This window comes from Lissotriton helveticus, chromosome 8 (assembly GCF_964261635.1).
Source record: "Lissotriton helveticus chromosome 8, aLisHel1.1, whole genome shotgun sequence".
Taxonomy (NCBI): Eukaryota; Metazoa; Chordata; class Amphibia; order Caudata; family Salamandridae; genus Lissotriton; species Lissotriton helveticus.
The window spans coordinates 1038543426-1038555549 of NC_136069.1; the positions used below are offsets into that span (position 1 = coordinate 1038543426).

The following is a 12124-nucleotide window of genomic DNA, read 5'->3' on the forward strand; positions in this document are numbered from 1 at the left end:
CACACACACACACACTCATTTAAAGAAAAAAAATTGTGAACAGTTCCTTGCACCTTTCACGAATATTGTGAGACATATCTTCTTCGATGCTTTTTTTAAATTTGGGATTCACACTCCCAGACTGTTTGTGTCTCTCTCTCGCTCTACCTCATACCCACACACACTGGGCTACAATATTCAGTCCTTTTGTGCACCCAGATACATGACTGTAAAGAGTGCACTCTCTCCACTAGGAGCCTGTAAAATTAAACCATGCAGGTAAACACTCAAATATTGTAGCATGTGTGTGGTAGGAACAGGAACACAGAGGGACTAACCACCAGACTATTTATCTCAGGAGCTCAGTCAGAGTAAGCACATAGACAGACTGTGGACATAATGCTATTTGAACCTTGTACTTGTAGCGGAAGACAGAGAAGTCTAATGTTGTGGCAGGAACAAAGTTTATGAAAACTTTATTATTTGTATCATATATAGTTATCAATTTATTTCCATGGTGTATGAAGTATCCATCTGGAACATATTGGCCATTGCTGAGCTCCACAGAAAAATAGACAAAAAGTTGGTAATTTTCTATGTTTGATTTTAAATGTTATACCTTTACTTTTGACTTGGGGCTTAGTGCAGGCAAACATACAGATGTAAACGCTCATCAAGCAGATACACTTACTTTATAAAATATATATCATACAATTATGTGTTACATTCCGAATTACTTACTTTGCAGCTCACTTTTCTACAGATCTTGATCTACAGAGCTTTCAGATTTCTCCTCTGGTGCTTGTGGATGTATGACGTTACAATGCATGCTTTTACATCGCATGCCTTTACAACGTGGTTTTTACAACGCAAACCTTTACAACGCATAGCACTTTGGGGTGCTGGATAGTGAATAGTTTAATTTACCATTCCAACTCCAGTCCCCGTGGACACTAGGGAAGGTGTTGGATAGTAAATTAAACATATTCCCTATCCTAGAGCGCCCCCCAGCGCAATGCGTTGTAATGGTTTGCGTTGTAAAAGTTGCGTTGTAAAGGCACTGCGTGGTAAAAGTTGCGTTGTAAAGGATGTTTCCCGTGCTTGTGCTCTGTGGATGATGGTGTGCCTTATGAAGACACTTCCAAGCCCCACCACCACTGAATGCTGTCATGACAGAAGAATGCGAGCAGTACGGTTCTAGGAGGTTTCAGCTAACTTGGTATTCTGCTTCACATTGACAATTTTCTCTTAAGTTTAAGATGCCTCTGTGTATTATGCACAAGGAATAGTACCAGGGTGTTAGATGTATGCTCAAGTCGACCTATGAGGACTGGACCAGGTAAGCTGAAGGTGACCTCCCTATGCAGTCTGTCTCACTTATTTGGGTCAGCTACTATGGTCCTGCGCCCTAGGGCGCCTGAGGAAGAGGTGTCCTGCCTCCCAGATCCGGAAGGCAGCGGTGCCCCGGGAGAGATGCATACATGGGCGCTAGAACATCCCAGGGAGAAATACAGCTCCCTCCCACAAGGTTAGGTCTGGTGCTGTGCTCCCGTAGAGCTGCAGACACTTTAAACATGCTTATTTTAAAGTGGAATACTCTGCTAAAACAATTACCACAGATTTCAGGCTGAAAATGAATGATTATGAGTAAAATAAAGTGCAGCAAAAATGCAGCTAAATGTCCATATTTGTGCTGCTAAATTTCCACATTTTTGCCGCTAAATTTGATAATCCATGCCACAATATCCTGGGGGGGGGCGGAGGGGTGATTGCTGCATCAGAGGCGCTTTTTGCATCGTTGAGAAACAGCAGATTACATGGCTCTGGGATGCCATTGATTTCGTAGGAAGAGGGAGACAGAAAAAGAAAAGAGTAGACCATTTTTTAGGGGGGGAGATACAGAGAGGAGAAAAAAGACGTGACAGAGAGGTGAGAAAGAGACAGGAGAAAGGGAGGGTGGAGATCGAAACAGGAGAAAGAGCAAAAGATAGAGAGATCAGGCGAAACAAAGAGAACGAGATAGAGGGAGGTAAAGCGGAAAGAGAAAGAAGAGAGACCTAGGGAGTCCTACTCAGAAAGACAGAGTGGGGGATGCAAGAGAAAATGACGTAAGATAAAAAGAGGAAGATAAAGAACGAAACAGAGAGAGCAAGAGAGAGTGTGTGCGTGGGGTGATGTTTGTAAAAGGCAGAAAGGGGGAACTAGGGAGGCCAACTCAGAAAAAGAGAGAGAGTGGGGGAGGGGGAGAGAAAAGGAAAGAAAGCATGATAAAGAGCGAAACAAAGATAACGTGTTTTGTCTGAGGAAGCAGGAGTAAATGTGTCAGGGGTGAATACAAGGCAGGAGAGGGCAATCTTAGAGCATGACTAGCGATTGTGGTCAGACATCATGGAAACCATTCGATTTTGTTGTCCTGGCTCTTAGAGCAAAGTCGGATAACTGGTTCCCCCTAGAAATTCTGTCTTTCCTATTACTTATATTCAAAATTGTGAAAATGGCAGTTCGTGAAAGCTTATATTATGTTAAAATATAGACCAGTTTTTAACTGCACTGTAAATTGTTTAAACAAACTTTCCGAGACTTCTTTAGCATGTACACATTTTGTTCAAACCGCATCTAGGTGTTTATTTTGTCAATAATTTTATTTATATATAATGGGAATCGCTCGACCAAATATCATCTATCAAGTCGTACTTGCAACTCACTCTGTTTAATGTAGAAAAATAAGCATATCAACAGATGAGGCAGTTTTTGTCTGCACTCCCACTTTCTTAAACTTAATTATACATCCTTAAAAATATAAAATATAAAATCATATCTTACAAAATAATAAAATATAAAAAAAGAAAGGTTTTTCCGAGCAGCAGAGAAGTGCTAATTTTATATATGAGAGTGCAGAAAAATGTGAGATATTAAGAAACTGAAGGTATTATTGTCCGTATCTCAGAATCTTACCGGAAATCGTAGCCCTTTGGTTGATTCCTTGGTCGCCTCTACAATTATATCCATCCAGAAATTCAGCCGATCTTGTCTGGGAGAGTGTTCCGTGTTGGTTTTTCTGAAGCGCTGAATTAATAAAAGGTTTTGAACTACGGACCGTAGGTACCTACCAAGAAAGAAAAGGTCAAAGGGAACATTTTGTAAAAGGCATCCATGCAACAGGTAACCTTTCACTCAAACCATGCACTTATAAGTATACTAACTAAGCTTACTAGCAACGACTTATTTTGCACCACCAGTCTCTGACCCAGAGCATGGAAAACAAACATTGGCAAAGTCAATGGCCCACATGCATCAAGCATTTTTGTAGTCGCAAACGGTGCGATTCCTTAAAATCGGCCGTTTGCGAATGCAAAAGTGCTTTTTGGGATGCATGAAGCAATTTTAGAATTCGTAATATTTTTGCGAGTTCTAAAATTGCGGGTGCTTTTAAGAAGTCGCAGATGTGCGACTTCTTAAAAGCAATGCATCATTACTTTGACAAGTGGAAATTCGCAATTAGGGTTCCAAATTTACCGAGTGGTTGAACCACTCGGTAAATTTGGAAAAAGTGTTTAAAATGCTTAAAATGTTTTCTTTTCAACATTCATGTTTCACACACACATGTCCTTAGGACATGTGTGTGTGAAACATGATGCGAAAAATACATTTCAGGGGTGCATGGGGGGGTCCTTTGGACCCCCCCCCCTGCACCCATGAAATTTTCTAAGTGCCACTCGCAATTCCCATTGACTCCTATGGGCCTTTTGGCCCATAGGAATCAATGGGAATTTATTTATTTATTTATTTATTTAATGGTTTTATAAAGCGCGTAGTAACTCGATGAGCATCCCAGCGCTGACCTGTTTCTCCAGGGGGTTTCAGCCGTCTAGACGAAATTATGTTTGCGGGAAAAGGAGAGTCTTTAAGGATTTCCTAAACTGGAGGTAATTTGATTCTGTCCTCAGACTTCGTGGTAGGCAGTTCCAATGTTTGGCCGTGTGGACCGAAAAACGACGGCCACCGGTTTTGGCTTTTTTGACTCTGGGGACTGAGATAAGGTTTTCTCCATTGGACCGGAGATCTCTTTCCACTTTATAGGGAATTAAGAGTTCCTTGAGAAGGGGGGGGCCATTATTGTTGAGGGTTTTATGGGCCAAGCAGAGGGCCTTAAAGACGACTCTTTCTCTGATTGGAAGCCAATGCAGAGATTTGAGAGCTGGCTTGGCAGAGGATCTTGCAGGTGTGCCCGTGAGTAGGCGGGCGGCGGCGTTTTGGACTTTCTGTAACGTATTAAGGGTGGCTTCAGGAGCTCCCAGGTAGATAGCGTTACAGTAGTCCAATCTCGCTAGAATTAGGCCCTGAATAAGGAGCTTCCTTGCGTTTGCGGGGAGCAGAGGGAAGATCTTCCTGCAGGCTCTGAGGAGACCGAAGCATGTTCCTGCTGTTTTTTTTGCCTGAGTTTTAAAGCTCATGTCCTTCTCAATCCACACACCTAGGCTTTTGACCACGTCCTTAGGTGCGGGGGGGTCGCCCAAACAGCTGGGCCAGAGATGAGGTGGTAGGGAGGGCCCTGTGTGACCTAGCAAGAGTATCTCGGTCTTTGACCCGTTCAGCTTTAACGATGAAAGATTCATCCATCGGAGGACTTCAGCGAGGCAGCTGTGAAGATCAGAGGGGGCGTGATGGGGATGGGAGAGGGTGACAACCAACTGGGTGTCGTCGGCGTAGTTGATTAAGGACACGCCGAATGAACTGACCCTCTTCTCCAGTGGAGCCATGTATACGTTAAATAACGTAGGGCTCAAGGACGAGCCCTGCGGTACTCCACATCGGAGGGGGATGATAGGTGAGTGGCTGTCGTTCTCCCAAACCTGGAAGGAACGTCCTGATAAGAAGGATTTTAACCACTTCAGAGCCATACCCTTTACTCCAATTTCTCCCAGTCGTTGGACTAGGGTAGAGTGGTCTACAGTGTCGAAGGCCGCACTTAGGTCCAGGAGGATCACTGCCACTGATCCTCCCGTGTCCAGAATGCTTCTGGCCTTCTCCACTGCTGCCAGGAGGGCGATGTCAGTGCCCTGACCTGGACGAAACCCTGTCTGGGAGATCCCTAGTAGGTTATTGTTCTCTAGGAAGAGTGACAGTTGTTTGTTCACCAACTTCTCTGCGATCTTGCTGTTTCCTGGGAGAAGGGAGATGGGCCTGTAGTTGGAAAAGTCTTGCGGGTCTAGAGAGGGTTTTTTTAGGAGGCCTTTAACAGCTGCCGCTTTCCAGCTGGGGGGAACTGTCCCCCCCGAGAGGGAGGAGTTAATTAGAGCCGTGAGGGGGGGGATGATGGTGCTAGACACTTTTTTCAGGAAGCGGAGGGGTGCGGGGTCGAGGGGGGAGCCACTTTTAATTGAGGCCAGCGTTGCTCCTACCTCCTCCATTGTCACTGGGCCGAAGGCATTCAGAGAGGGATGGGGGTTAACTGCCGGAAGGGGGGGATTGGTGATAGTGATGGTGAAATTCCGATCCGTGTGGGCCGGTTCAGGGGGGGGTATAGCCAGAAGAATTTTTTGGATCTTCTCGTCAAAGAAAGTGGCTAGGTTAGTGCATTTACTTTCTGCTTCCTTGGGATCGAGAGGTTTGAGTGGGGGGTCGGGGGCGTGGAGGAGTTCTTTGAGAACGGAGTAGGTTTCGTGAGCCGAGCAGGCAGCGTTTTTAATTCTGCTCTCGTAGAAGCGGATTTTGATGTTGCGTAGTTCCCTTTTATAGGATTTTATGGAGGTGCGGAATGTTTCTTTTTTTTCCTCTGTTTTTTCCTTCCTCCAAAGGCGTTCATTCCTTTTACACATCTTGCGCAAAAGGTTGAGTTCAGGGGTATACCAGGGTGAGGGGTTAACTCTCTTGGTATGTTTCAGCGAGTGGGTTTTGGGCAGGATGGCGTCAAGCGATTGGGTGACCCAGGTGTTAAATTCCATGTCCCCAGCTATGGGGTCTGAAGAAGGGGAGGGAACGTGTTCCCTTAGTTTGGCTACCCATACGTCTGGTTCCAGTTTCTGCCATCGTCTGGTATGGGTTCTGATTTTGGGGGGTTGCGGGGGCGGAGTGTCGATGTCCCACACGAGGGGGACCAAAAAGTGGTCGGTCCAGGGGAGGGGGATGTGGTCAAGGGTTTTTAGGTCAGAAATATTTGAAAAAATGGGGTCAAGCAATTGCCCTTTTTCATGGGTGGCCTGTGGGTTTTTTAGGTCAAGGCCGATGGAGGTGATGTCCTGAAGTAATTCACTGGCCTGTTTGTCGCCTGGGTCCAAGAAGTGTACATTGAGGTCTCCCAGTAGTATATAGTTGGTGGAAGACGTACACTTAATGGAAGTCTGATCAATAATTTTGTTTGGAAAGTCTGCTAGACTGCCCGGTGGACGATATACCAGCATTCCCGACAGCGAGGTAACTGGGGAGATTTGTATAGTGAAGTGACAACTTTCGTGTCCCTTGATGTTACCATCCGAGGTTCTGCAGGTGAGACCGTCCTTAAGGATTATAGCTAGTCCACCTCCTCTGCCCTCTGGTCTATTCTGCGAGCACATAAAGTACCCGGGAGGGAGTGCCAGGACGATGTCGGGGCCACTGCTGGGAGTGAGCCAGGTCTCTGTAAGAAACACAATGTCTAGGGCTTGATTTGTGATTAATAGGTTAACTTCTTGCGAGTGCTTCATGAGCGACCTGCAGTTGAGTAAGCCTAGGTGCAGGCCCTTGTGCACCGGGTTCTGATCTACAGGATTGCAGGTGTTGCATCTGGCGAAGTGGTTATCATCCTTCAGGATGCGCGTGCATGAGGGATGTTTTTGAATGTTTAAGGCTAGTAGCTCCTCACGGGAGTAGGTCTGGTTGTTCCTGGCTAAAGAGGACAGAGTGGCAGGGCCTGAGGCCGGCTGGGCCCGGACGGGCCCAGACGGGCTTGCCTTTGGCGCGCCTTTGGCGCGCTGACGGCGCGCCCGCTGCGCTCCCTATGCTGACACATGATTTATGGAAGAAGTTATGGGCGTTGGGGGGGTGGGCGTGGCCAACAGGAGTGGGCGTGTCCCGTGGCTCCTCGAGGTGAGTGATGGCGGCGTGCAAGCGCTTCCTGCCCCTGACAGCGATTAAGTCGGCTGTTTGGGGGTTACCAGGTGAGCGCTAAGGAGTGGGTGCCGAGTGAGTTTAAAAACCACAAATACAATTTTAAAAACAGAGATTTCACAATTTTAGGCAAACAAGACTCCCGGCTTCCGCCTCAGGAGGATTGCGAAAATTAACTTAAGAATTCGGTATTCATTTGGGATTCGGTAAAAATTGCGATTTTTACTGAATCACAAATGAATACCGAAAATAATGATGCATAGCATTTTGCACTTCTTAATTTGCGATTCCTTATTTTTCGCAAATTAGGAAGTGCAAAATGTCACAATGATGCATGTGGGCCAATACGTCTAGAGTTAGCTGCCAGGCTCTTGCCTTGGCCAATGTGTTTTAAAAATGTTTTCGTGAAACTTTATTACAAATAGATAGAGAGGTTTGCAAAAATAGACGAATAGATGAACAGAGATCCAGATAGCAATTCAAAAGATTGGTTGATAGAGTTGTGTAGATAGTTGGCACTGTGTAGATATGCAGAGAGGTTTTCAAAGACAGTGAGGGTTGCAATGATAGATAGATAGATAGATAGATAGATAGATAGATAGATAGATAGATAGATAGATAGAAAGATAGATAGATAGATAGATAGATAGATAGATAGATGGATGGATGGATGGATAGATAGATAGATAGATAGATAGATAGATAGATAGATAGATAGATAGATAGATAGATAGATAGATAGATAGATAGATAGATAGATAGATAGATAGATAGATAGATAGATAGATAGATAGATAGATAGATAGATAGATAGATAGATAGATAGACAGACAGACGTTAGAATGCACGTTATTCCTGAGTATTGATTGTGATCGCGGTTACTGGAGGGCCTCTTTCACATTAGATGTTATACCCCTGACGAAGGGCTGGTCAAGCAGAAATGCATTGGGTGAATAACATGCATTCTAACGGACTGCAAATAAAGGCCTGGATGGGCCCTTTTGCAGCAGTCAAAGTATGGAATCATGCAGCCTCTTTGTAAAACGTGGTAACCATGTTTAAAAATTGGAATAAAATGGAATACAAAACGATGAACTGGAGTAAATTGATTGAAATCATTGCAAACTTTGCGAGTTTGGCTGTTGCGGTTTGTGTCTGGAACGAGATGTTGCAACAGCCAGGTTATTGACTTCTACTCCCGTGCCAAAAGGACGGAGCGCGGTAACAAGCCAGCACGCCAGCATTTGAATGATGATATCAAAATTACTGAAAAATGAACGCAATAACATTATGGTGTGCATTTTATGAATCTTCATGATAGCTGGTACATGGGTGTACCCATGCAACCACTCATGATTTATGACGCAAAACCCTATCTACTAACATTAGTAACAGGGGTTTGTCACCCAAAAATAATGCTGCTGGAAAGCAGGCGTTAAAAGGAGAAATGTGGGCGCTAAAAGGAGAAATGTTTTCATTTCTTCTGTCTTTTCCGACTTTGCATGTGCGCTGCACAGTACAGCACACATGGAAAGTAGGAAAAGTTTTATAACTTGTCTAGTTATGGTATTTGGTTCTGGAAGGCTACCCCTCCAGTACAAATCCTGTGCTAGACTCATGCAGACACCCTTGCAATATGACGCAAAGGTGTGTGTGTGTGACACTCAGCAGCAAAATTCCACGTCAGCACTAAGGAGTGCCATATGTCTCTCTCTTCCTGTCTCGCAACGCAGGACAGCGCAGTATCTTTGGCTGCTGCACTGCATTGTGTGACACCTTTGTAAATTTGGGCCTTGAAATGCTTCTCACCGGCTACAAGGTGGATCAGCAAAACACAACATTTCCTTATGCGTCCTCACTGAATCAGAATTGTTAAATCTTTATGCATGTGTGTTTGCAAATTTACTTGAACTTCTTAATAACCATCGCAACAATCGGGTGCTTATTAAAGAATTCTTGTCTTCCTTCCAAACACCGGCTTGGCTAATGTTACTGGAATTAATTTCAGTATAGCATGCTTACTGGGCCATTTGCCCACAAAATACAAACAGCAACAACATGCCAATTTTATAGATCTAGTATTTTTCTTATCCAAAAGCTGCATACAGTGCTTAATTTGCACAAGTGGTTCCATCTGGTGGGCACTGGCACTCATATTTAGGGACTAGAACTTTTTTTGCTATAATCAGACTTTGACCCAGAGCAAGAGAAAGAAAGGAGCAAAAGAAAGAAAGAAGGTGCAGAGAAGGATAGGAAAACAGTGATAAAGGCAGAATGAAGGGTGAAAAATAACCTGTCAGAGTGAGATGAAGAAACAGGAGGTGTAAGGTAGGGAAAGAAAGAGGAATGCTCTGTAATCAAGACTAACTACTTTATTTAGAGTTTGGTAGACAGGATACTTCATCACAAATGTGGTGGATATCCCGTCTGCAGTATTACAGCTACTATACACTTTAATATATTATGCAGTTGAAGGGTCATTCGCCAAGTTTGTTATGAAGCATCCGCAAAACAAACAAAAAAAAAGCCCTAAGCAGCCTTGATATTTGACACTTCGCGACAACTGTTACTCTTTAGAAAAACATTGGACATTGTACTTATTTCTTTTTAACAATTTCAATAAATATAGTACTGAAAGCAATCAAGATGATTGTTCTTTCTTGCGAAATCCACATAGTTCAATTAATGCAATATACAAGTTAAATTTCCAACTAAATAATAAGTGGAACTATTTATACATGTTGTGACCAGTGCTGTGCCTAGTCCTTTTTAAATTATAGGATATTTGAGATCAAAAGCAAGTTAGTCCTACCTTTCATACTACAAAAATGCATCTACTAAATTTATGTAGGATGTAACAATTGAATTGAGCCAAATTGTTACACTGGCTTTCGAAAGCATGATACGAGTAAAACAGGCTTCATTTGTTTGGATGGTGTAAGAAGGGGAGCGAGTTATGGATTAATCATGAATGTTTCTTAACAGTGATATTGAGTACTTCTGCTATATATTGTATTTTATGGTAACAGCTGTATGGTGCTCTTTAACCCTGATGTGCTCGCTTACAACATTGATTTACACTGGGCACTTATCAGAGTGCAGAGTTGAGCATGGTATTGGTTGTAAAATGACCTAGTTGGGAAGTCTTGGTGAAATGCCTATGGTTTGGAGAAATGCTTTAAAGATGGTGTGCCTATCGTTCCTTTTCCTTTGTTTGTTCATTCTCACAATGGTTGTTATTCTCCATTGGCCTATGGGTGTTAGGTGGCGGCTGTTGTTCTTACCGTATAAACTCAATAAAAAGTAATTGTTACAGAGCTTAATCTTTAGGGATTATGGAATAAATTGAGAACAGACATGTTTGTGCAAGCATATACCTACTCTATTTAGCGTTGATTATAGCATAGTTTTATATGTATTTATAAAAAGGGTAAGAGACATTCTTTAATGTTATTTGAAATTCAAGATGGCTGCTAATTATTCTTGTTCTTTTAGGGGGAGAATTTCATATCTGACTGTTTCCAGTGGGAAGGAGTCTCCTGAAGTTGAAGATTTATAGAAGACTAGGTCAAACACGAGTGCATACATCTTAGACTGAAGAGTACTGGATTGGTGTTCCAGATAGCCTTTGCTGAAGGAGGAGGGGGGCTAAATCGAGATTTTTAACATGGGCAATGCGCATTTGAACATCATAGATGTTTAGCCACATGCAGTCATTGTAAGACTGAATTGCAAGTGAAAAGCACATGATCTGATAAAAAAAAATATTTATAGATTATGATATTTCTGGAGATACATAATCGGCCCCAGATTACTCATTTTTGACACCCCTTCCGACTATTTTCCTGGCACTGGACTGGCTTCAGAAACGCATTCCCTCAGCAATAGCATCAGGTGTCACCATGAGGCTTCAGCTCTGAGTTCTCCCACTGGATGGGACTATTTCAGATTATAATAGGTGCCAACCAGTCCACTGGCATCAGTTTCAGGATTTGTTCAGTGTCCCATTAGAGTGAATGTAGAGGAACTCAGCAAGCATAAATAACAGTGACAATTATAGCACATAACATGTTTTTGTACCCTGGGATCATAATAAACATAGTACTAACTCAAAGGGGAGGGGGGGACTGAGGAATCTGCAGATCTTTTGGGGAAATTGTTCCCTGTTGGAGTATTGGAGTACGTTTTGAGTATTTTTCCCTTGAGTATGGTTCACTTGTGTACAGGAGAAGGGGAACGTTTTGGAGTATCTCTTTGGAATTGGCCAAACTTGCCTGACCACCCGCCCCATTACCGCTCTCTAAGGGTCATTGAGTGTATCAATGGAAAGGAATCAAAAGCTGTGACACCATTGCTCAAACCATAACACAATGTGCAGATGTTATGTGGGTCTCATAAGGATATAGTATTGTGGCATCTGTAAAAGGGTTTAAATCCTAAAATCATAGAAGGAGATATCTGATCAAATCACTGCTCAAAAGCTGAGGAATGTTCTTGGTGAAGCACTTAGAAATGCTTTTGATGATGAATTCAAAAACATTAACTAATGCTAAGTCAGCTATTTGAATTAAATATGCTACAATGTCATAACATCCAGTGGGCAGAGTTGTGGCTGAAGTGCATAGCGCCACTAGGCAATGCTGGACAACTATTGCCTGGGATGGAAAAAAGTTTCCATATCAAGTCTGGCTGTTGGAGGATTGTCATAAGGTGAGGAATCTGTAGGAAGATGCATCCATCAGAAGTTACAATGTAGGATTTGTCTTGTAGCTTCATTCTGGATTCTATGTGGGGGTAGGTCAAAATGTATACCATTGGAATAGTCAAGGCAGAAAAGTATTAGCTCACAGTGTCTCGTACCATTTGGTGGAATCTAAGTACGAAAAGATTCAATGCAGTTGCCCCATCATGTAGAAGAGTAATTTTGCACTGGGTTCACTTGAGGAATCAGAGAGAGGTTCACATCAATGTATACATCTAGATTCTACCCTGGGAATGATGGTTAAGGGGAGGGCTATTTTTGGGGGGCAGAAAAAAAATGGTTGGGAAATGGTTCATT

The 12124-nt window shown here is 43.1% G+C and overlaps 1 protein-coding gene across 2 annotated transcripts in view; it reads right to left on the reverse strand.

Moving 5' to 3' along the window:
• The window catches only part of MAP3K15 (mitogen-activated protein kinase kinase kinase 15), a 1227172-nt gene that overhangs the window by 402680 nt on the left and 812368 nt on the right, over positions 1 to 12124 (reverse strand). For both annotated transcript variants that reach the window (XM_078657886.1, XM_078657885.1), the window contains exon 10: positions 2935 to 3085. In XM_078657886.1, the coding sequence (XP_078514012.1) occupies positions 2935 to 3085 (151 nt within the window). The remainder of the gene's footprint in view (positions 1 to 2934; positions 3086 to 12124) is intronic.